Here is a 25,357-nt window from a genome sequence, read left to right on the forward strand (position 1 = left end):
TAAAAGTAGAAACTCTATCCCAAGTTATTCTGCAAATACTTTCAAGAACAAATGAAAAGCAAATAAAAACACCCCCCAAAATAAGCAATGTATATCTAGAACTGCAGTAACCAACTGCACATTCTAAATAATCAGATAAAATACTGCCCATACCACATTGGCACTGACATGTTTTTCAGCTCTATGAACTTAATAGCAAAACTTTGAATATGGTGGCATCTCTTAAGAAATCAGTCAAATATCCTACATTCAAGACCCTGTTTAAACAGGCTGGCTGCATGTGTTTGGAAAACAAAAAAACAAGGAGGTTCCAGATGTTGGTTCGAGTGTAATTTTTGTTATTAAACATGGGTTTGCAATAGAAGCTTCTACATGGACTTGCACATAACCATAACTGATGGATGTGTTTGTAGGCCATTCAGTTAGCTCCATCAGCTCACTCAAACACATTTTGAACAGATTATGTACTGCAGTACTTTGTAGACCATACATTAAACAAGAGACTTTGCTCTGAGGCGCTGCTTCCCACAATCCATGGGGAAAAGGAAGCAGGAAAAAACAAAACTCATAGAGTTCGACAGCTACCGAGGCAACACTTGCCATTTACAATATAAGCCCAAATATTTTTGCAACACAACTATATATTAATTTAATAAAATACACAATATAGCTCTTATACACTCAACAATTTGGCTCATATGCACTGAATCTGCAATAAATCAATAAAAATATGTCATTTGATGTAAACACACTGAATCTTCTTACATTTGCACATTTAAATGATCATGTGATTTTTGTGGATGTCTAAGACATTTTCACTTTCCTGAGCTATTTTAGTGTCCATAAATTAATAAAAAAGTGTTAATAATATTAACTTCTTTTGTGTATTACCCTTAAAGGTAACTATTTTTTTTTCAATCTTTATTTTACTTTGTTTATTTTAAAACTTACCGCTAGCTATTTATAGCTTTGTTGGACACTAAAATGCTAAATAGATATTAAAATCTTTTTTTTTTTTTTTATTAAGTGAATTAGCTTATGTGTGTGCAGGACAAGATGGACTATATCATTTTACATTTAACCTTAATATGATACGAAGTGTTTTACTAATGATCAGGATATGTTTTGTTGAATAATGATCTGGAATGGGTTTTTTTGTTTGTTTTCTTGTTCTTTTTTTTTTTCATATTTGTGGCAGGTAACTTTGTACATAAATGTTTACCACAAATGAATGTTAATGTTTGGTGTCGCTTGGACTACTACAAGAACTCTTTTTAGGACTTTCAGTAGAAGCCTGTGGTGACTGCTGGAAATCCACCACAGATCAGAATTATTCAACCCTGTTTTTGTTGGGGTTTATACGTAAACAGTAAAGTCAGCATCAGCTATTGAGGACAGTCTTAAAGTATCAGACGTATTTCCATTCCACCTTTCACACACCTTCCTATCAGATTGTCAAAATGGCACCGTCTTTCCTTCTTTTGTATTGTTCTTAGTGTACTTGACTCTGTCCTAATGAAAGTTTGGTCAAAATGAAACCAGTGTTATTTGTCAAAAAGAAAGAGCAGTGAAAAGAACATACTTGTGGGCACTTCAGATGTTCACTAAAAGCCTTAAAGCAGCATTGGTCTTCCTTCATTCCTGCAAATCTGTTACAACCAGGGGATTTCTTTATTTATTTACTTTTAATCAGCAGAAGAGGAACATAACTGCCAGCCTGTCCTTATTTTCCCCCTCACTTTCTGATGGCCACAGGGTCACTTCCCCGACAGTCCTGCAAGAGCTTGTCTATTTCTCTCACAACTTCCTCGGCATCCACCGACTCCCTGCCTAGATCCCGGGCTGAACGGTCTAACTGCTCCAGAACAGAGTCCATCTCACTCGAGTCTCGGCTCACTCGGGAATGCACATCTGCAAAGGCCCTAGCCATCTGATCTGATGCAATGAAGGGAGTGTCTTTTGACTGTTTACTAGGCGATAGATACTGACTGTCAGTTGACAAGTACTGGCTGCTTGGTTCAGCCAAGGCTCCTGATTTCACTTCACAACCATCCAGTGGTCCTTTTGTTGAGGTGCAAGGCTCAATGCATGTCTTGGTTGGGCTGCTCGATGCTGAGGGAACCTCCTGAAGCAGAGGACTCAGGGCACGTTTGGCTTTTAAGTAAGGTTTAACATTGGCAATGAGAATAGTGTGCTCTCTCTTGTCTTTCCCAAATGTACAAAAAGTCTTTTTCCCAGTGGGATTCACAGTTTCATATGTCTCAGTCTCAACATTAGCTTCAACTGTGGGTACAAAGAGATTTGTGCGATAATCTGCATTCTCAGCCTGACTGGCTGCAGGGAACTGTGGCATCCAACACCTGTCAGAATGACCAAGCACTCTGCATTCATCTGTGCAGTTAACACATTCTTCTTGCTCTGTAAAACAAAGGAGAAAGAGAAAAAACTCTAATTATAAGTGGATTTCTTTAAACTAATGGATAGGTTATGATCAACATGTGATGGGCTTACTTGACATCTGTTCTCTTAATCATGGAGAAGAAGAAGAAGCTGTAATTAAAATATTTCAGAAGGATTGCATAAACCTGTTAGTTGTGACAACAGATTTATTTAACTCTGTTCTTTACATATTAAAGCATTCACACAGCCCAATGGAAGTATAAAGGGGTCATTAGAGAATCATTCTCAGTGGAATTGAGCTTCATCTGTAAACTAATCTGCTGTAGAAATCTGTTAGGCTTTGTTCTGTAAAACTCATCCTAGAAAAGAGTGAACAGTACTTAAAGAACTAAAAAGGCATTATCAGGATTAATTTTTCAAATCAAATAACTGAGCAATGACTGCCTTTCTGGAAATACAAACACTTCATAAAAATCAGCAAGATGGCTTTTCATTTTTGTCACCTCCATTTCATTTATAATTGTTATGTTGTGTGACAGTCACAAAATAAAAAGGTTTTCTTAAAAAGCCTACTTTTCCTGCTGAGAACAGAGAACTAAAATTTTCCATCTGTATGCATTAAATATAAGCTTGTCAAAAAGTGCATATTGCAATTTTATTAGACATGACTATGGATCATGTAATCAGTTTTCCCCTTTTTTGTTTTGGTGCAAGTAAGTGAAAATGGATTTGCTCAATACATACTATTTGGAAGAATGACAAACCATGACACACTATTTGAACTGATAATGTTTTCAGATAGTATTTCTATATTGTTATTCCTTTCAAGGAATATAATTAAATATGATTTTTTTATTCACTATGTTTTTAGAACATAAATTATGATACCTCCTGTTCTACGATTCAAAGACATAAAGAAAACTTTCTCCTTTAAAAACCTTAGCCTGTCTGTCATTTTACACTAATAGAATATGTTTGGGACACCATTTACCATTTTATAATTGTACACAACTCTAACCCAATGTCAGGGAGAAGGAAAATTCCAGAAATACACTTTAAATCTGTTTTTTTAGGAAAACACAACTCTGATCCAAGCTGCTTTCTTCTTCTTCTGAGTACTCTCTAGTCAATACTGATAGAATAAATCATTTTATCTTCTCTAGGTTTCAATCAGCTGTACATTGGTCTTTAGCTATGAAGTGGGTTTTTTTCCACAAAATGGGCAGTTTATTTCAAATATTCATTTTATTTGAGGAATTTAGTATTTACAAAATGCCTGGAATTCCACTTGGACAAAAAATATGAGTATACCTTTAAATGTAAGGATGAAACACAAACATACATACAGACATGCAGGTCTTCAGAAAAGCAGAACAAACTTGTTGACTCAAAGATAGAGGAAATTTAAATGATTGCCATCTTTCTAAATCAGAAAATAAATTTCTAGTAATCTTGTAATATCACCACCAGATTCATGGACAGTTGCACTGCAGAAAACTGACACAGAAGAAACACTAAAGGTGATCTGTGAGAGTCCAATAGTGTAAACAGCTTTGGCTGTTCACATTTCTAAAAAGACATGAATAGATGTGACTTAAATTGAAATAAAATTGTGTTATGTCACAATGATCACTTAAATCTGGAGGAGAAAATTTACTCAGAACCGATACTTGCTAATCATACAGTTCTGTGAAAACGTGTCAATCTGTATATGTGCTCTCTTCCTTGAAGAATTTAAAATTTAAGACTGGTGTAAGCCCTAAAAAAAATCAAAAGCAAGAAAGAATGAGGTATAGGGAGACAAGAACACAAAATGATTTTTGAGAAAAGAATGTAACAGAAAGGCTCTAAATATAATCTTTATAGAGGTGAGTTAGCCTCACCTTTGTGCCTGGTAAGATTATGGAACCGATCTTCCTGGAAGATATATGAAAACATATGGAAGACAGGGAGTGATTAGAGACAGTCAACATGGATTCACCAAGGGCAGATTGTGTCTGATTAATCTAGTGACTTTCTACGATGGCGTGACTGCATCAGTGGACAAGGGAAGAGCTATGGATGTCATCTACACAGACGTTTGTAAAGCCTTTGATACAGCCCCCACAATGTTCTTCATATCTTCAATATGCTAAATTTGAGAGATATGGGTTTTATAGATGGACTGTTAGATGGATAAGGAATAGGATGGATGGACACATGTGAAACTTACAGGCAATGGCTCAATGTCCAAGTGGAAACACTTAACAAGCAGTGTCTCTCAAGGGTCCACACTGGACCAACATTATTTAATATCTGCACCAGTGACATAGACAGTTGGATTGAGTGCACCCGCAGCAAGTTTGCAGATCACACCAAGCCACGTGGTGCAGTTGATTCACTGGAGGAAATTAATGCCATCCAGAGGGGCCTTGACAGGCTTGAAGAATGGGCCCATGTGAACCTCATGAAGTTCCACAAGGCCAAGTGCAAAGTCCTGCACCTGGGTCAGGGAAATCACCAGTATCAATACAGACTGGGGGATGAAGGGATTGAGAGCAGCCCTGCCAAGAAGGACTTCTGGGTACTGGTGGATGAAAAGCTGGACATGAGCCGTCAATGTGCCCTCACAGCCCAGAAAGCCAGTTGTATCCTGGGCTGCATAAACTGAAAGAGGGTAGAATTAAACTGTACATGAGGAAGAAACTCTTAAATAGGAGAGTGGTAACACACTGGAACAGGTTTCCCAGAGAAGTTGCAGATGCTCCATCATTGGAAGATCTCAAAGTCAATTTCGATGGGGCTTTGAGCAACCTGACCTAGTGAAAGATATTCCTGCCCGTGGCAGGGGGGCTGGACTAGATGATCTTTCAAGGTTCCTTCCAATCCAAACCATTCTATGATTCCATGACCTCCAAGGAAAAATAAGCTGCATGCTGGTTATAGTGTACAATAACAATTAGAGACAACCCCAACCCTGGGACTGTAACACAGTGACAGAACTGAGAGGAGTTTAAGGAAGAGATTTAAGTTTGTGGTGTTTGATCTTACTTCACTTGAATGAAATGGCATTAGTATGTATAACTATAGAGACAACACGTGGTGACAATTGTCTCTCAATGAGCCATACAATTAAAAGACATTGCTATACACCTCCTTCCACCCATTAATTCACTTCCACTAAAGTTCTCTGTATCTAGTTTTCCAGTTTCTACAGCATCAAACAGCTGCTGCATAAAACAACCAAGTGAAACTGCTACTCTCTCTCTCTCAAAACAAGGAAAAGATAAAACTCCACAAAACAAACCAAATCAATATATTTTAAAAGGTACATGGGGCAAGAGCATTGGAGAGGAAGGTTCCAAGTTTCAGCATGGGATGGACAATAGTTAATACTAGCCAGGTTTGATTACATTTTGTCACAGGAATCCAGCACAAATAAACAAAAAAATGCCCAAAGCCCAATCCTTTCAATGTTAATTCTAGAACTTTATATTTTGAAAATGCTTGCTATTAATTAATTTTGTTCTTCTTCTCTTCCCTCTAATCCTATGGAGTAGGTTTGTGGCAAGCTCAGCCTCTAGCTTTAAAAATAGACCTGTATAGTAAGGAGAAATAATAGGAGTTTTGTTTAGGATTTTCTCTAACCTTATCTAAAATTATTTTTCTGTCATACGGAATTCATGACAATGTTGAGTAAAAGTTTTCTGGCACTTTTAAAGGTTTCCCTAAGCAATTAGTCAGCTTTCCAACTCATGGTTTTATTTTGTAAACTTAACTATCCTTCTTACAAATTTTTGTAAATGATTTTGGTACCTTTTTAACCAAAGATAAAAATGAAAACATGCTGCATGTTAGCTACCATAAAATACTCAGAACTGCACAATCAATGGACCAACACTTCTCTTTGCTTTCTCTCCATCAAAGCAGGACTCCTCTTTGCTCCTTTCTTTCTCACACACACCAAAAAAAAAAAACACTTCCTGTAAAACTTCCTAATCATATTTAATGTGTCCCAGCTCACAGTGTACTGGGAGACCATCAATGAACACAACTGGGAAGATTTCAGTATATTATAGCCCATTTCATTAAAACACAAAAAGACCATCTGTAAAAGGGAAACTCTTCCTGACTTTCAGGTAGTAGTTCTGTGTCATATTACTCTAAAACACATTAAATAAATGTTCATATATTTATAGACCATTCTCTGCTATCTGCATTGAAAACATATATATGCATATCAAATATACAACTGGGAAATTCTATTTTGACACTGTGTCTTCTTCTAAAACTTGATTGAACTGTATTTGTTTAAAAAAAACTTATTAAAGTTATTCCCTGAACTGAGATTGAAATGAACAAACTTTAAATGAAAGGTAAAGAATAGAGGTTCTCAGACACCGGAAATAAGCTAACTACACAACGTATTCAGTACTGTGCCAAAAAATACACTTAGAGATTTTCAAGACAGATTAGCTTAATTTTGTTACAACAAAATTTGCATACAAATACACTGGCTATGAGGATAATTCTTACACAGTATTTACATTATTCATTACTGCCAGTAAAAATAAAAAGTTTGCTATCAATCTCTAAGTAAAAGAGATATATCTAGTATAACATATACCATAGAATCATAGAATAGTTTGATTTGGAAGGGACCTTTAAAGGACACTTAGTCCAATCCCTCTGCAAGGAGCAGGGGCATCTTCAACTAGATCAGGTTGCTCAGAGCCCTGTCCAACCTGACCTGGAATGTTTCCCAGGGATGGGGCATCTACCACCTCTCTGGGCAACCTGTACCAGTGTTTCACCACCCTCACTGTGAAAAATTACTTCCTTCTATCTAGTCTAAATCTACAGGTTTTTAGTTTAAAGCCATTACCCCTTGTCCTTTCACAACAGGCCCTGCTAAAATGTCTATTCCCATCTATCTTCTAAACCCCTTTAAGTACTGAAAAGCTGCAATAAGGTCTCCCTAGAGTCTTCTCTTCTCCAGGTTCAACAACCCCAAGTCTCTCAGCCTGTCCTCATAGGAGAGGTATTCCATCACTCGGACCATTTGTGTGTCCCTCCTATGGGCCTGCTCCAATATGTCTTTCCTGTGCTGATGGCTCCAGGGTTGGACACAGGACTCCAGGTGGGGTCTCACCAGAGTGGAGTAGAGGGGCAGAATCACCTCCCTCTACCTGCTGGCCACGCTTCTTTGGATGCAGCCCAGGAGATGGTTGGCCTTCTGGGCTATGAGCGCACATTGCCTGCTCATGTCCAGCTTTTCATCCACCAGTACCCCAAGTCCTTCTCAGCAGGGCTGCTCTCAATCCCCTCATCCCCCAGCCTGGATTGTTACTGGAGGTTGCCTCAACCCAGGTACAGGACCCTGTGCTTGGCCTTGTTGAGCGTCCTGAGGTTCACACAGGCCCATTCCGCAAGCTTGTCCCTCTGGATGGCATCCTGCCCATTCCACAGGCATGTCAACCAAACCACTCAGCTTGGTGTTGTCAACAAACTTGCTGAGAGTGCACTTGATCCCACTGTCTATGTCATTGATGCAGATATGGAAGAGTTCTTGTCCCAGTATGGACCCCTGAGGGACACCACTCATCACCGATCTCCATCTGGATATTGACGACTACCTTCTGGATGTGACCATCCAACCAATTCCTCATCCACCGAATAGTCCATCCATCAAATCCATATTTCTCCAATTTAGAGATGTTGTGGGGGAATATGTCACCGTGTCAAAGGCCTTACAGAAGTCCATATATATAAATACATATATATGTTATATATATTGCATGCCATATCTTCCCCTTCTCATTTCCTGCATTTGCTAAAGCAGTTTTTATACTTGTATTGATACTCACAGTATCGACTAACTTTCCATTTCTGGTCCCCGGGCATCCTAGCAGTGACTGAATTAAATATGAAGCCAAAAAAGAAGAAACAAATGCCGAATGACCTTGAAGTGAAAACCACCTGTATTGCATGAGCTTTGGTGCTCTAGTCTTGAAAATCTGTGTCTTTTCACTTCACTCTTTTATGTCACATCATAGGAAACGGAATTTGAGTATTGATTATCATACATTATAAGCGGCTCGTCTCATTATTATCCTGTAATTTTGACTGCTACCGCTACCAGACAGTGAAGAAAATCAAACAGGCACTTTTGTACTAGGAGCAGAAACCATAAACATGAAGTGAACTATCACCACCAAGGGCAAAATTAATATATAGGAGAAAATAGAATAAATTTAACGTTAAATATATATATGTAAAATAGGTCATACACTGTGCAGTACAGCAAGATGTGCTGGTAGAATGATATGCACCGTCGGTCTTTATCTCTATACTTGTCTCCCTCCTGTTGAAAATAAACCCTTAACAGTGCAAGTGTGTACAATAAACAGAAGCAGCCTAGAGGTTTTCCTAACTCTCTGGAGCTTTAAGGGTAAACAGTGTGCTTTGTGCACTTAGGGGAGAACATACTCTAAAATAGAACTGCTAAATTATCAACCTTAGAAAGAAAAGGAAACAAGTTTTCTGGAAACAACAGTCACCTAGATAGGAAATGTATACTGGATAGAAATTTAAGATGGTGTAGGATGAAAGTTATGTTGGCAACATATGAAAGCAATACAAGGTATGTATTTTGGTGCAACATAAGACATATCTTACATATTTTATTCTATACTACCAGAGGAGCTATGTTTAACATATGCTGTCTGTAGCAAGCTTGAAGAAAAAGATACTTTTATTGTGCTATTTTTAATTTCCTACTCTTTCCTCATAAATATTGTGAACAGGATTAAATATGGGTACTGATTTCACCCTGAATTTATTGCACTGTAAGGTTAATTAATTAATGCTTTAGATAGCTGGCTCCTTTTAATGGCTAAAACTGAGATATCTTAGTTTGACTTAGTAATTATATGAAATTTGCATAATGATAACAAAGAAAAACTCAAGAAATATTTTTAAACAGTGACTCAATGTAGCCAAACCAAGTTAACAGATACACTATTTTTTCTAATTTAATTGAACCCTAATTATTTAAATTACATATACACACACAAAACAGAAAAGCAAATGAAACGTAAAAAATCCATGTACATAAATCATCAGCATAAAAACATTTTCAAAAAATATTTCATGTACTATTTTTATAAGATGAAGAACACTATACTCTGTATCAAAGTACTCCATATAATGTAATAGTTAATGTCCAGGTTTGTGTATGGGGAAATCAGACTTTAAGTATATGCATATGCACATATACATACATGTTTTTATATATATGTATGTAAATATATACATATACATGTATATTTAAAATCTGTTTTCCCCTATACACAAGTCTGGACATATACCTAGACCTAGACAATCATATTCCTCCCAAAACATGTAAATGATGTTATCAAATTGTATTTGAAGTTAGACAAGGCAGACAGAGTTTGGATCATTGTTCAAATTGTATTTGAAGTTAGACAAGGCAGACAGAGTTTGGATCATTGTAACTTATAAGATGTGACCTGGTAAATGGCCATTCAAGTGCATTCTTTTCTAAAGAACTTTTTACTCACAAAATATAAAAAAGTGTAGCTTTATATCACTATAAGTTCATCGATGAAGGCTAAATAAGAATATGGCTAGGTAAGTACATGAATAACACTGAATATTTTAAAATGTCAGTAGCTTTTGTTATTTTTATTGTCCTAGGAAATTCTAGCCTATGTTTCAGATATCTGACTGACTCTTTTTTTTTTTCTCTTTCCACAGGTGACACCTAGTATATACTGTCACATAAACACCCAACTGACTTTTATTTTCTTCTTTTATATAAATATGGAAGCTAAAAAATAATCATTAATTGTCAGGGATGGCTCACTGGCTGACTCAGTTGACTGGAATGGCTATCAACTAACAGCTCCAAATGAAAAATACACCGGAGGACCCATTCCAAAATTTATGTCATCGTCTTTTTGAAACATGCAATTTCACACTGCTGATATGATCTACCTTCACTCTCGAAATGCTCTATTCTTCATGGCATTACAGGGTGAACAGTAATGCACATGTTTTCTGACCCTTGTTTCACATTACAAAGAAACAGATCTGCTTTTGCATGCATGGAGTCCACACTGACTTCTCTAGGAGATGATAGATTCATTTCACCCTCGATGTTGTGAATTTGTGTTCATTATTGAAAATATTTGTATTTGAATTGACTTAATAATGAAACAAGGTGTAAATCCTCTGTAGCTTATATTTCTCTAGTCTAACCACAAACATATTGTGTAAAAAAAATCAGTACTTTTTTCAGACTAATAAAATAAAGTGTGTTTTATATATTTTAATACCTTGAATAGAGATGAAAGTTCTGTATTTTCTGTACATATGTGTAAACAGATGGACAATAAATGGTGTCTAATGTCTAATAAAGAATATAAATAACTCTACCTTTCAGAACTTCAGTAATTCCTGTAACATGACCAGAAAACCTCCCAGAATTGATATGGTGTCTTACGTTTTTAGAGACAGGCAATTATCTTTACTAAAGAACTAAAAAGACTGTAAGAAGGTATTTAGTACAAGAGAAAAATAATGGGCTGCTTTGACATGTCCTAAACACTAGGGCTATATGACACTTCTGATGAGAACAATCAGCTAAAGTACTCCTCCTGTGGTCGGATTCCTGTTTAATTACAATTGATTTTGACATAAATGAGCAGAGGTAAACAAATACTTCTATACACATGCTTGTTGTTATTAAACGGAGATGTCTCCAATCTGAGTATTTATATTGGTTTGTCTGTTTAAAGGTCCCTTTCAGTTAGGCAAAGCAATTATGTAGCTCAGATTAGCAAAATGACTGGCAGTAAAATGAGAATGGACTGCCATTTTTTTAAACCTCTTGGATCTCGTGGTCTTTTCCTGATATTATAACTACAAGCTTCTGAGGTCTATAATCCTTACACAGTTTCCCCGCTGTTGGTTGTTGGGATTTTGTTTGGGAGTTTTTTATTTGTTTGCTTGCTTTCTGGACACAGCATAAGGAGAATATATTTTTTATATTCACTTAGAATAAAACAATTCAAAAACAATAGAATTATGGTGGGCCTATGGATTTAATTCTAGTTCACATTTGTCCAAAACCATAACTATTGGAGGAATATTTCAGCATTACATGGAGCACTACAGAACATGTAACATTTTTCTTACGGAAGTATGCTTTAAATTCATTCTTACTATTTAATGGCAATCACATATTTTTATTTAAAGACAACGTAAGAGCAAGAGAACATTTCTGTTACCTGAAAATTTTCCATCCTCACAGCGGGCTGGTCCACAGATCCCAACAATGGGTCTTTGGCCTCTGCCTTGCTGTTCTGGAGGCAAATCAGACCTGTGAGTCACAGACAGGGATAGGCTCTGCTTCCAAAATTCACAACAATGTCAAAACTTCCACAGCAGAAAACCAGTTTCTATCTATGGCCCAGGCACAGTTCATGGCCCTTGAAATTTTTCACTATGCTTCTCAATGGTAAAAACACAGAAATTTATAGCTGACAGTGAACTGAAAATGTCTGACTAGTAAAAAGGGTGTATCATTTCTTCCTATCAGAGCAGAAAGAGGAAAGGCTGAGAATAGACACACAGTTTTGGTTTCCAATGTTTGCCTGTAAGTCAGACTGGCACCTACCCTAAATTGCAGTAAAAAGACCATATGACAGTCATGAAAAGATATTTTGGCCTCTTCCCCATCCTACCATAAAAATATTTTCCTAGCCCAGGGCTGCAGGGAGGAAAGATACAAGGGGTAGCTATGGCAGCCCTGCGCTTAGCTGAAAAGCTGCAGGGAAACTTTAGTAATCTGACAAATTCATAGCTTTAAACAGTAAATCTTTGTTGTAGAGCCCAAAAAGCTGTTTCCTGTGGAAAAGAAGAGAAACAAAACTGCAGTAATTAACAGAAGAGAACAGGTTTGTGGATCTGTTGGAAAGAACGTTTTTAATATAACACATTATCCTGCTCTTGATCAAGGCAGTTCCACGGATTTTACAGTGGGATTGTTTCAGTAATGGCACCTAAAATTGCAATGGCTCCTAAAAATGAAACCTAAATGAATTTGTGTAATCATCTGCAGAATTTGTATGATATTCACATTCTGTTTTACTAACTTTATTGTGAGTTAGTCATAATTATAATATCAATAATTTCCATATCTAATTTGTAATGTTTAGTAAATACTAACAATGTATATTGTATTGTAGCAATATTTAGGAATCCAGTCGTTAACCAGGCCCATTGTGAGGCATCCTATACAAATATTAATAGATTGTACTGTTAGAGACAAGAGTTAACAAGTGATTATAACTAACAAAACAAATGAATGGGAAAGAAAGACAACATTAATGAAAATATAATCATGTTGTTGACATTTCCTGAAAATACCAATATAAAAGCTCCATAATTTAAAGAAGTTATCCCCATCTGTCACACTGTCAAGCCACAAACAATTAGCTGTATATTACACCACTGAGTCTTCCTCACCAGTTACCAATTATCTCAGTATACAAATCTTTAATTAGAAGGCACCAAGCTTTTTTGCTTTGTAAGCGTGTCTCAAATTTGGATATGACAACTTGTTTACAGACATTGACTGATGAGGGTGCCACGGAGGAGAGGGGCATGACAGACTTCTGAAGGAATCTCTTTCTATGTCCTTTTGATGGCTCTGTTTACATCCTGACTATAGGTAGACTCTCTTGAATGGAAGTCTGTCAGATTCAGTGTAGGAGCATGATTTTGTCCAAAGCAGAATCAATGCACTAAAGCTTTTAAAATGCTATCTGTTTTCCTTTTACAAAGTCTCACAAAAAATGACTGAAGTCTATATGGATGCTGAACCATTCAAAATCTGGCCACTTTGGTGAAAGACAGTAGTTTTCTCCACACTCCTGCCAGCATGCTTGGATTTACATTCAAATTCTCCTTTACCAGACATAATGAGACCATGTCTGTTTTATACCAATAGATGGAAAAGCACGCTGGGTATCATTCTCTGCTTCGAAATGTTGGTGTCATATACAGGTCATACACTTTGGACTTCATGGGAGGTACAATGCATCTCACAGAACAGGAGAAAGAACACTTTTCATGACACTGCTCTCAGTAAAACCCTGAAGTTGTCTAGGCATCTTAAGGAACTCTCACTTGGACATACAGATACAGAAATATCTTCTTAGGAAAAAAGAAATTATTTAAGAGCTTCGTATAGAGTCTCTCCCATGCTATGATAAGTAACATATTCATTATTGTTTGATTAGATGGTGCCCTAGACTATTGTTTAGCAGATTGCTGCTGTTGTGTTTCATTACCACCTTCAAAAGAGATTTGCAGAATGGGATTACCCTTATGCCAATTTTTGAAACTCCTGTATTCTCTTAGGAATTTGAGTTTCATAACGCTATCCTACTTAACTTTCTGCCTGGATAGTGCTCCAGTTAGATCAATCAGAAAGAATAATTTAGGATGCCTTTTTCAAATCTGACTCTCTAAATATAACTAGTTTGGCAAAAAGAATTGTAGATGTAAACAGATTCAATATCATATCTTCAGGTTCTCCATGAACTGTGGATTTCTGAAAGACACCTACTGAAGATGACTTCAGAATATTCACATCTTCCTTTCCCCAGATCCTTAATCAAGAACCTTAAGTTCCAAATCACTTTCTTATATTTCAAGGATCAAGGAGATTATAGATATAAATACTAATACAGAAAATCTCTCCTGCTAGTTACTTTTATTTGCAGCATATAAGCTGCTCAACTGGAAGTCACCTTTTTACTTGTCATCTTTGCATTTGTTATAGCTTCAACTTTTGTATTGGTGTCAAAGTACTGTGATGTGACAAAACTTATCTTTAAGAAAATTTGGTAATTTAGGAACTATTTCCAAACATGTTGTTATGTGTTTGTTGTTTTCAGTAATATCTTCACTTTTTAAGCCTTCTAACTGTTAGAAGCTATTTTTCTGGTCTCTAGTAACCCCTTATCTGACCTATGTTCTTATAAAAAGTCTGGTTTAGTCCTGGAGATAAACTCAAAGGCTAGTCACAAGCATCACCAGCAAGTAAAATGCAGTCAGAGTAATTTCTCTTAACTGTGCCTTCAGCTTACTTATCTGAACGCCCTACAAAGGAAATCTAACAGTGAGGCATTAGATAAGTTAAACACTGTTCTGGCAAAGCAAGTAGAGGATGCAGCTGCTACCTTTAAAGCTGCTGAAGGATTCAGAATATGTCAGTCAGTGCCAATCTACTGACTTCTTTTAAGAAAATATTCTGTAGAGGTGATGAAGATACTACATCCCTAGAAATGGGATAGACATGCTATAAAATGCAGTAAAACCTATTCTAGACATGGATCAAGATCAACTTTCTCAGGGTATTTAAAAAGACCTTTTCATTTACTGGAATTTATCACTATAATATTTACTTGATTTAGCGTTTCAGGTATGATTTCCACCATGACTCGATTTTAACAGGTCTCTATCCTCTAAGACTTTTTGTTCTATTGGAAAGAAAAGGTGAGACCTGTACAGTTATTATTTGTTTGAATTCTTAGTATCACAGATAATAGGAAGCAGAAAAAACTGAGCCCAAATACCTACTTCATAGTTTTTCAAAAACAGCCTCTGGGTTTCCTAATTAAAACATAGCTTTCCTTTGTTTTTCTTCAAGAAAAGGAGTTGCTTTAATTCCCAAGGAGGCAAAAATTGTGTGTGAAACACCATATCTGAAAGCAAGGCTCAGTCTGACCTTGAAAAATTCTGTGAGGAATTAAGGCAAGACAAAATTGTCTTATGGGAAAAAAAAATCAATTTTTTTTTTTTACGACCACCTGTTACAGCATGTGCATGGTATGTATCCCACTTCTCAGGTATCTCAGAAACAGTTTAGTAGATCTCTAAACTTATTTGTAAGCTCTCAAGTGACTCTGCAGTTCCAGCTGAAGATGGATACAAGGCAGCTAATTTGCTACCACCAAGGGAAAATGTTATAACATAAAAACATTCCCTCCCTTAGCTTCAAAACTGTTGAGTGCCTAGGGAGCCCGACTATTTGTAGAGTTGATACTATGCATATGCTTCCTCTGTAACTGTAACATGCATACATCTGGCGTCTGTCTCTGTGTTAAACAGACTTAATTTCCCCTAATATTACTATGTAAAAAACCTCTAATCTAGATGGTTAATGCAAAAGAAATAAATGAAAAGATATATGTGATTTTTCTGGAATTATTTTTGCATTATTGGCAAGGTATGCAAAGAGCTCTGCACTATGGCTACCAGCAAAATATTTTAGCGCTGCCTTCTGAATAACTTTAAATAGAGATTATATTCTTTCCTTAGCATGACATTCAGCACTTTGTACAGTCTCTTAATCAAATGGTGTTGTTTTAGCTGGAACTCCTTTTTGCATTTCTCAAAATTCTCTTTTTTCCCCCTTTCTTGATTGCTGACCCTCCCTCTTTTAGCCACATCAGACATCAGAGCATTTAATCATTTGCCATACATAGCTGGACCAATTTTGATGGTATGTAATTTCTTTTTTTCAGGTGATATTACGGAGACTTTACATGTTAGTACATTATTCATCTCACTGTTACCAGCAAAGTCAATACTCAGGTAAAGCATGTGATTTCAATATTTTTTTAAAAGATTAATGAGCATGGCAAATCTTGTTCTTTGGTTAGGCAGACCATGTGGAACAATAATACTCTAAAAGATGGAGGTAGCTGCATAGAATTAATACTAAATTGAAGGCCTTTTGAAATTATTTTAACCTTTGTGTCAATGTTCATCTCAAAACCCCCCAGCGAAGCAAAATAAATGTTTCTAATTTGGAAAACACACAGAAATGAGCTCTTCCTGTAAAGTAAGATAAAAAAAACCACTGGTGATTTGACATCTGACATCATTCATGATAGCAAAAATGAAATACACTCAAGGTGCTTCTTTTAGTAACATTTATTTCTTTGAGCAAGGCTATAAGGCATAGTCTTTCCTAAGGCAAATCTACCTGCCTGGTCTATTTAGGATCCAGGGAAAAGGTACTCTTACAGTTGAGGTCTTCTGAGAGCCTGATTTCCTCCTACCATGTGCACTAAATCCTATTGAGCAGGAGACGGCCATAGTTTTTCCACCCCTCCTGTTTAAGCTTTATTATCATGCAACAGGGAAGAAAACCAGAAAGAACCTTCATCTAATCTGGTATTTAAGGGAGAGTTCTTGTCAACCAAGGGACTGAACACCCTCTCCCCCAACCCCGCTCCACAAGTAGACTCAGATGTTGAACATTACTTTTGTCAAATGCCTAACAGCAGCTATAAGAGAGAGAATAATTTCTGTTAAGGAACAGAGAGCGCCACATAATCTAATTTCTGACAATTAAAATTAGGCTAGAATTCTTATGCTGTCTCTACAGGCAATGGAGAAGGATGGATACAAAGAACCATTCAGAATGTTGGTGATAGGGTCCAGATCTAAACTACTTCCCAGACAGGCCTACCTTGTCTTCACTGAATGTACATGGATTTGACGTCCTGAAGTCATCTACGTCTGTGTCAGAGATACCTACACATTAGTCTGGCTTTTCCTGTTAACTGTCTTAAGCTTTTAGCACTCAGAAAATTGTCTGAGTGTAAGGGCCCAATAATCCCTAATTTAATGTAGATGGGATTTAGGTATGTAACTCAGCATCATGAGTCCCCTTTTCCAAGACATGCTCCTAATGCACATTGTCCTCCCATTGGTAGGAAAATTTTCCACTTGCAGACTAATAACTTCGTGGTTACATGCACATACAACTTCTGGGATTTCCACGGAATATTCATGCAGTGTCTAGTCAGATCAAAATTCTTGGTATTTTTCCACTGAGTTATTTTTTGCAAAAGTAAAGCTACTTTCCTTCTCCCCTAATACTGTGCTACCATGCTTATACCAAACTACTACTTTTTTTAAACAGTGAAAATTTGTGTTAAGTGCTACATTTTGAATGCCTGAAGGAACACATTGGGATCTGCTACTCTTCATTGAGGCAAACTGAAGCTGATACACTCCCTTCTTGCAGCTGCAGTTCTGGCTCCAACTAAGTTCTTGTCAGAACTGTAGCATGGAGTGGCTTTGCTGATGGATAGGTACTGTGACGTTTACACAAGCAAGATACTTGACATTGTGTGAAGTGGCCATTTTATTTTATTTTATTTTATTTTATTTTATTTTATTTTATTTATTTTATTTTATTTTATTTTATTTTATTTTATTTTATTTTATTTTATTTTATTTTATTTCCAGAAATTTAGCAAGAGAAATTGATCAGCTGATCAACTATACTTTGTCTACAGATCAAGATGGCACCTTACATATGACCAGAACATCATCCTAGCTCCTGCTGGAATTTAGAGTCAGAGGCAGATGAAAGCCAACATCCTTCTTGCCAGCTCTTCTGTCCGGCCATACCTTGCTTTTGCAGCCCAGGCTCTGTTGGCTTACAAATGTAGCTGAACCCTAAATACAGCAGAGTACTGGATACCTCACAGAGATGCTAAATTCCAATTTTCCCTTTCATCTACAGTTCAAACGTACAGATCTTCTGCAAATATTACCAAAGCATACATTTAGCTTTTGTGTAACTAAGAAAATAAAAGGAAGGGAGTTTCATGAATCATAGCCCATATTTATGTACCAGATTTTTCATGCTTACCTGCGTGTTCTGAGAATTGCTAGCCTTGGATTTTGGAGCTGGACTTTAAATTATCTGAGATGCCCAGAAGTAAATCATAGTATGTCACTTCTTTCCAAGGACAAAATAAAATTTATTGATATAGAACAACATACCTGGCATTCCTACCAGTCACTGATTCCATTCTCAGAAACAATTCTGATCTCAAAATTCTTATTTTAAAGGTTGAGTAAGACTGAGATCTTCCATTCATTACGTCTGTGGCTTTCAACATCAACTCAAATATTCCTTCTTTAAATGAATTCTCAGTTTATATTTGGCATGTGTTTTTTGATTCAACAATGTTAAAGTGGTGTTTCTCAGAGAATCAGACTGGGATGATAAACAACTGTCAACAACTTTGTTCATAAAACATCAGTCACAGTCCTCTGAAAATTTGACACACTTATTTAACAGTTAATTTTTCTTTAAACATAATCAAGTGGAAAAACAATGACGATGATCCTGTAAGAGTCCATCTGCATTATCAAATGTTCCTGTGATATATTACCACAGCTACATTTAGCCAATACAGCCTACTGGTCTACATGATATACAAATAAGTTCAATTGCAGCTTGATGTTACAAACTGCCTTCAATATTTTCATGCACATTTCATTGCACTTGCATAACCTCCAGGGGTATTTGAGAGCCATACTGGACAGAATAGTAAGGCTAAAGTTCACAAGAAATATTATAATACAACATAGATATCTTTATATAGATATAGATATATCTATATATAGGGATATATCTATATCTATATAAAGATATAGGGATAGATATCTTCAGGTTTAGAGCATTTTTTTTGTTAGAAAAAAGCTAAGGACTATTAAAAAGAAAATAATCACAATAAAAATTATTAAAAAATATAAAACTAAGACAGTAACATAAAAGGCAATTCTTTAATAGATTAACTACTTGGAATAAAAAGAAGTTGTTATGTAAGTCTGATTTGCAAGTAAAAAAAAAAAGAGAAGAAATCATATATTAAATCTAAATGTTTATGTAAAATGTCTTCCTTAAAGTTTCCTAGGATTAATTCATTAGAAATGAATATGTTTGCAATCTTTCTTTGAAAAAATCATACCTAAAGTAATATATTTACTTTGTTTACTGTGAGGATCTGTTTTATAAAACAATCAGTAAAAGTTATTCTTGAATATAATCGTCTATTTAATTTCAAACAGGAAATCAAAGTAGAGTAAAAATAGAGAATAAAGCACTTCACACAGAGAGGGATATGTATATTTCTGTCACTTTTTATTTTCTACCTTTGGAGAGGAGAACACAGCATTTTCTATAAGCTTTCAGTGTCACAGTTAGCCTGCTCTAACTATGATGACAACATGCATCTTTGATGACATGGATGAATACATCTAAAATTCAAGTCTTCCTTCTAGCAAAACTGTGATCCTGTACAGAAGGTCAAATCTGCCTATTAAGGGCAACTGTTTGTAAGTAGTAAGTAACATTTTCTTGTTAGGATTTTTCTCTCTGCTTTGCTCTCTGATTTCTGCAGGGACATGCATCTATTTACCACACTAAATCCTGTTGTTCATCTTTTGCGTCTAACATATTCTTTGTTCATTTCCTAGAGGTAGACAAACAGAACCGGCATTATTGTTATCATTCTCCAAAGACACAGTTAATGCAGATCTAGCTAATCCCCTCCTACTTATTATTCAGCAATCAGTGTCTGCCAATAGGATTTGGCAATCCCAAAAGACAATGTTTAAAGGGAAGGGTTAAATTCAGCTTGTTTAATGACATTCATTGTTCCTGGGATCATACATCATATTCATGGAATCCATGCCATGGAGGGACCTAAGGCTGACAATTAAAATAAATTAAACTAGACGGACAGCCATCCGAGTGAATGAGATCACTGTCATGATCTGAAGTAACTTTATTAATAACGAGAAGCTATGTTGGTACAGGCAGTTCTTTTGATCTGCTCCAAAGGCCCACATATTCCTTGCAGAAAGTTGCATTTGGGAGGTATCACCTCTAGAGCTAAGCTCCCTGAGAAGCGATCATATTAAGAGAAACCTGAGTACTTGATTTAACATTAAAGTGAATTTATCAGCTACTCCCAACTTTTTGAGAGACTAATTGAATTATCAAAGGCTGCAGTGGGGAATATAAAGGCTTCTGAGAACAGATCTATAATACAGATAAAATCCTTAGCTCGTGCCATGTGATTATCTTAAAATGTAGTAATAGCCTGGGTGCTAAAACCCACCCAAATTTAAAATTTCTTTTGCCTGTCTAAAGCCTCTCTCTACCCACCAAAATTATAGGAAATGTCAAGTGGTTGAGAAGGAAAAAGATAATTATTTTAAAACATCTCATTTACTCTGTGTCTCCTTTCAGTGTCTTGAGATGTGCTTGGTGCTCACTAGGGTAAGTTCTATCAAATTTGTTGTTTAACTGTTTACAATATATATTTTAATCTTTCACTTTTTATAGGTTTTCAGAAGAAATATAAGATTTCCCTTATTTTCAGCGGGAACACACATGATTAAAATCAAGCATGAATGCATCACCTTCCTGAACTAGGGCATATAAGAGTGACAGAAAAGCTGCTATTAATGCAGACATTATTTTCATCTGTGAAGACTCAAACTTGTCCAAAATTTTGCAAGATAATTATGTGACAATTTATTTTTGTTTTTTAATGGTGTCTCTTTGATGTACATATAGGTTTGGAATTGTAGAACAAACCCTGGCAAAAGAGACTAGTGGACTGGGGATGGGTGAATCTGCCACAATTACAGGACAAGACATTTTATTGTATCCCACTGACACTTTTTCAGAGATCTCCTTCATATACATATATAAATGTTCACAAGGATATTGTTGAATCCGTATTATAGAGACAAAGCTGTGTCTACGATACATGCATTTTCATCCATTTGCCAGACAAATGTATGAAAAGTACTTAATTACCTTTTTAACAATTATAAAAGTAATTATAAAAGAACAAAAAAGCCATGTTAAAATTGAAAATATGAGGGTAAAGCTCGCAATATATGCATGACAGAACAAAAGATACAAGACTAGCTTTGACCCTGTAAACCTCCTCTGCTGCAATCAAGTGCAGTGACAACAAGCTGGAGGTGTTCACTGCAAGAAGAGGTGAAAAGAGGTGATTGTAAGAAGTCTGAAGACAATTCTATATTCATAATGCATTCATCCCAGAGTGCAAGTACATCTGTTTAAATGCTTTCTCTTAACAAGCAGCTTTAGAGATACTTGAGTAAAAGCAGGTAAAGAGTCACAAATAGAGGATAAATTAACAAGAAGCTATAAGACATTAGAAAGGACATATATTGTAAACTTATTCTATTCTGTATCATGTACCTGTACCATGAATAAAACTGGTGATAATTGTGAGTAATTCATAATTACATCAAGAACCATCTGCTTATATCTCATGCACAGAGCAAAATCTGTAGCATTCTCAAAACATACTGGTGGTGTTTGCATTTTCCCTTTCTTTTATGGGGACCTCCGAGAGGCAGAATCCATCGCTCAGTGAAGTGTATCTGGGAGCAGATCAGGAGAAGCTGACGAGCTATTAATGGCCTCTAATTTATTCTTCAAAATTGAAATTGTCTGCTTAAAGACATAAGAAGGAAAAGAAAAAGAAAAATCCTCCCTGCATTAAATGCATGTATAGTCTTTCAGTATTTGCAAATCAAATGTTTTGCCAACCTCTCAAGACCCTCAGAAGTCAGATTACTTTTCCCTGATTTTTGGAGTGTCATTTCACTGACAATTTCATCTTGTGATTTTCCATCTGCCACCAAAGGAAATTTAAACTTTTTGAGAACTCTGAATACTTCTGCACATTCACTGGCCTTCCATCATCTTTATTCCACTAATATTCCTGGTCATGACAGTTTTGTCCTCCTTGAGCTTCTCCACAGGACTGTTAGTCTCCCTGTGTTTAATTCTGTTCATTAGACCTGTTTCTGTTGAACTGTCTACAAAGATAACATGCTAACAGTAATACATCATTCCATAAGCAATGGAACTAATTAAACTTATTATATACTTTTGTACTATTATTGACTAAAGTTTCTTGGAAGACATAATCTGCTTGAAGCTTTCTCAGCAACTGAGGCATTGTTAATGACTTTCTTCAGCCAAGAGTCTTCAGGGTCTAATAATCTATGACATCAGTTTTTCACTTATATTGGGCACTTATACAGTCTATTATAGTTGTCTATATCGACAAAATTTGTGGAAACTTATTTTTGAGGCCTGTGTGCTTAGATAGATACTCGTTCAGAAGTTACGGGTAATCAAGGAAACAGGCACACACAGATTGTAATTTCATTGAGTCATTTCTTAAAAAAATGAAAATTTATCTAAAAATCAAATTCTTTTTTTCTGTAACTGTTGTTGAAAGACTGATTTTCCTACATGAGATTTTTTTTTTTTCTTGAATATCTGGAAGGCACCTAGGAGATCATGAATGCTACCATAAACTACTCATTGGCTAAGTTTTTCAACTATCACTTTCTGGACAGACCTATGTAAAATATGTTTAAATGGTTTCTCATTAAGAAGTAGATTAGCCTGATTAAAAAGATTCATTAATGTGTCCAGGCTGATTCTGACACTGAACTAACTCAGACACTTCCACTCAGCATGCAGCACTGCTTTGTGCTGTTCACAGAGACAGGTACATACATTTACACCTAACTAAGGAATGTAAGTGGGACACAGCTCCAGGTTCTGACACTTGTGTGCCTCCGGGGAAGGTGTCCGTATGCCAGATAGGTGTCTAACTTCCCATTGTAGTACATGGAGACCTACTTAAGAGAGTCAACAGCATGAGCACACTGATGTAGACATTTACAGTTGATCTGAAGCCCATTGCCTATTAAGTGTATGAATGTGGACCAAAATTGCACTTCAAATGTCTAAATATAGATGTAAGTTACCATCTTTAGGCAGAAATACTTGAAAATACTTGGTTCCCTACCATAAATAAAGTATTCTATAACAAAACACTTTGCATAGAACTTTGGCAGTGATTATGAGCAGAGCTGCAGAACTGACATCTAATTGGATTCTTTTTTGTTTCTGTGTTAGGAAAGTCCTATTTTGATTAATCAGTCTTGCTACAAAAATATGCTATTTCTTTCACAGTGGTTTTCAAAAAAGCTGTTTTGAAATTTATTTGAAGACACGCTCCAACTTGTTGTGCCCAGCTGTGTTACATCACACAACACCACACTCACACACGATCAATGAAAACTATATCATCCTACACCAGTCAAGAAAGAACTAATTTAAGTTAACTTGCTTATATTTCTACCCCTCCCATAAGGAAAAAGATCTCCAAGTGTTGCTTTAAAAAATTGAGCAGATTAGCTTCGGTACTCTCACACTTGGAGAAAAAGACAAGAAAGGGGAAGTTTCAAGATATTACAGGACAAATTTAGCTATGAGAGGCCAACATATTTCAATCAGGTCAAAATATAAAGATTGGGGGGTGGAGCCAAAAGCTGAGGAAATAATTCTGCTGAGAACTGTTCATCTAAATCAGAATTACAAGTTTAGATTTACCATTCTCCAGCATGCACTGTATTATAAAACTTCAGCCCACAATAAATGTAACTTATTTGGATACAGTTTTAACATCCAAGATCAGTTCACAAAAGGAAGGGAAATTTATAAATATAAACATTCAAGTCAACAAACTTTAAAACTAGCAAGCTTAAGCATGCCATTTTCTACATGGGTAGAAAAGAAATCTTGTAAAATGAAACATTTATCAATAGGTCATTCTGAAGTATTCAAAGCACAAACAAACATTTACAAGTATGCGCATAATACATGTTGGCAAACATGCAGTAAGAGGGAATGTCTGGTATATACCTGTTTTGCTTAAAGGCAAAATCCTATTAAAAACAAAATAAAATAAAAATAATCAGTGATTATAAAAAACGCCTGGTCTGCCTTCTAAAACAGTTTCCTCACTAAGTCACAAATCCCTTCAAGCTTAACTTTTAGCTTATTTCAATAGTTGTGGTTAAGCTCAACTGTATTAGGTGTGGCTTTGTTTGTCTGCTTTATTTTTCCTTTAAACTGGTATTAAACCAAACAGGAAAAAAACCCCAAACATTATGTAACACAAAAGAAGATTTTTCTCCAGTAAGCTCTAAACCAGAATACATTTCAAAACAACATTTTTGCATGAAGATTGTTTTACCTGTATTGGTTCTGTCATCAATATATAGAGAAATTACATAACTGTAACCACTTCCATAATCTAAATTTAATTTGGCTTTGTGGGAACAATAAATGTGATGAATTTTAAAAGAAGTCCAAAACTGGACTCAAGCTAAGGCCTAACTTAAGTTGTTCCACACCTCCAGGGTTTTACCTCCAGGACGAGAGCTGTAATGAAAACAGAGGGGCTTTTTATCCTATGCACATCTAGAGGATCTCCTTTTAGAAATATATATGTATATCTGTAGTGATGAACAGGAGAAATACCTTCTGAAAGATATAGTTGCTTTCATTAAATATATACTATTACCAAATATGTGAAAAGCAATATGTGATTTAATAATTCTTTTTATTGTCTTTTTTTATTCCTTCAGTCTTTTGTTTCTCATCTTGTTTTTCTGTTTGTCTGTTCATGTTTCTCTTCCTCTGCTCCTCCTTCAAAACATGTAATCCAATATTCTTTTGATAGTTGACATAGGGTTTTCTGAAGTGTCCACAATTTTTCTTTTTTCATTGAAGAAAAATACCCAGAACTAAAAATAAGCCACAGAATTAATCTCCAAAGCTGAGCAAATCCTGAATGGTTTTCAGCTTTGGTAATTTTAATTTGCATATTGCAATCAGCTCTGTGCTTTTTCCTCATGAAGTACAGAATTAGTAAACTCAGAATTGTATGCTGACTACATTTACATGACACCAAATGAGACATGGAGCCAGTCACAGGCACTCACATGGCCAAAAAGCAGAAATAATATTTCAAGCTTTATACTTTTGGTCAGGTATAGAATTTCTTCACAATATGGACAGGCAGATTATAAATGAAAAACTTTTTCATTCTCAGCTGAAATCTGTGTCTTGCAGTAAAGCAGGTAATAATAAGATGAAGTATTTGTCTTATTATTGCTTTAGCAAATATATGCTTTAACAAAAACTGCCTTT

At 35.8% G+C, this 25,357-nt stretch overlaps 1 protein-coding gene across 1 annotated transcript in view; it reads right to left on the bottom strand.

The window, feature by feature from the left end:
- Nucleotides 1-510: 510 nt before the first annotated feature.
- Nucleotides 511-25,357, bottom strand: part of PCDH17 (protocadherin 17) — a 97,767-nt gene continuing 72,920 nt past the window's right edge. Inside the window, exon 4 of the mRNA XM_082006917.1 lies at nucleotides 511-2,418. Within this exon, the coding sequence (XP_081863043.1) occupies nucleotides 1,736-2,418 (683 nt within the window). The 3' untranslated portion in view covers nucleotides 511-1,735. The remainder of the gene's footprint in view (nucleotides 2,419-25,357) is intronic.

The sequence above is a fragment of the Phaethon aethereus genome (assembly GCF_964289735.1).
Source record: "Phaethon aethereus genome assembly, chromosome: 1".
Taxonomy (NCBI): Eukaryota; Metazoa; Chordata; class Aves; order Phaethontiformes; family Phaethontidae; genus Phaethon; species Phaethon aethereus.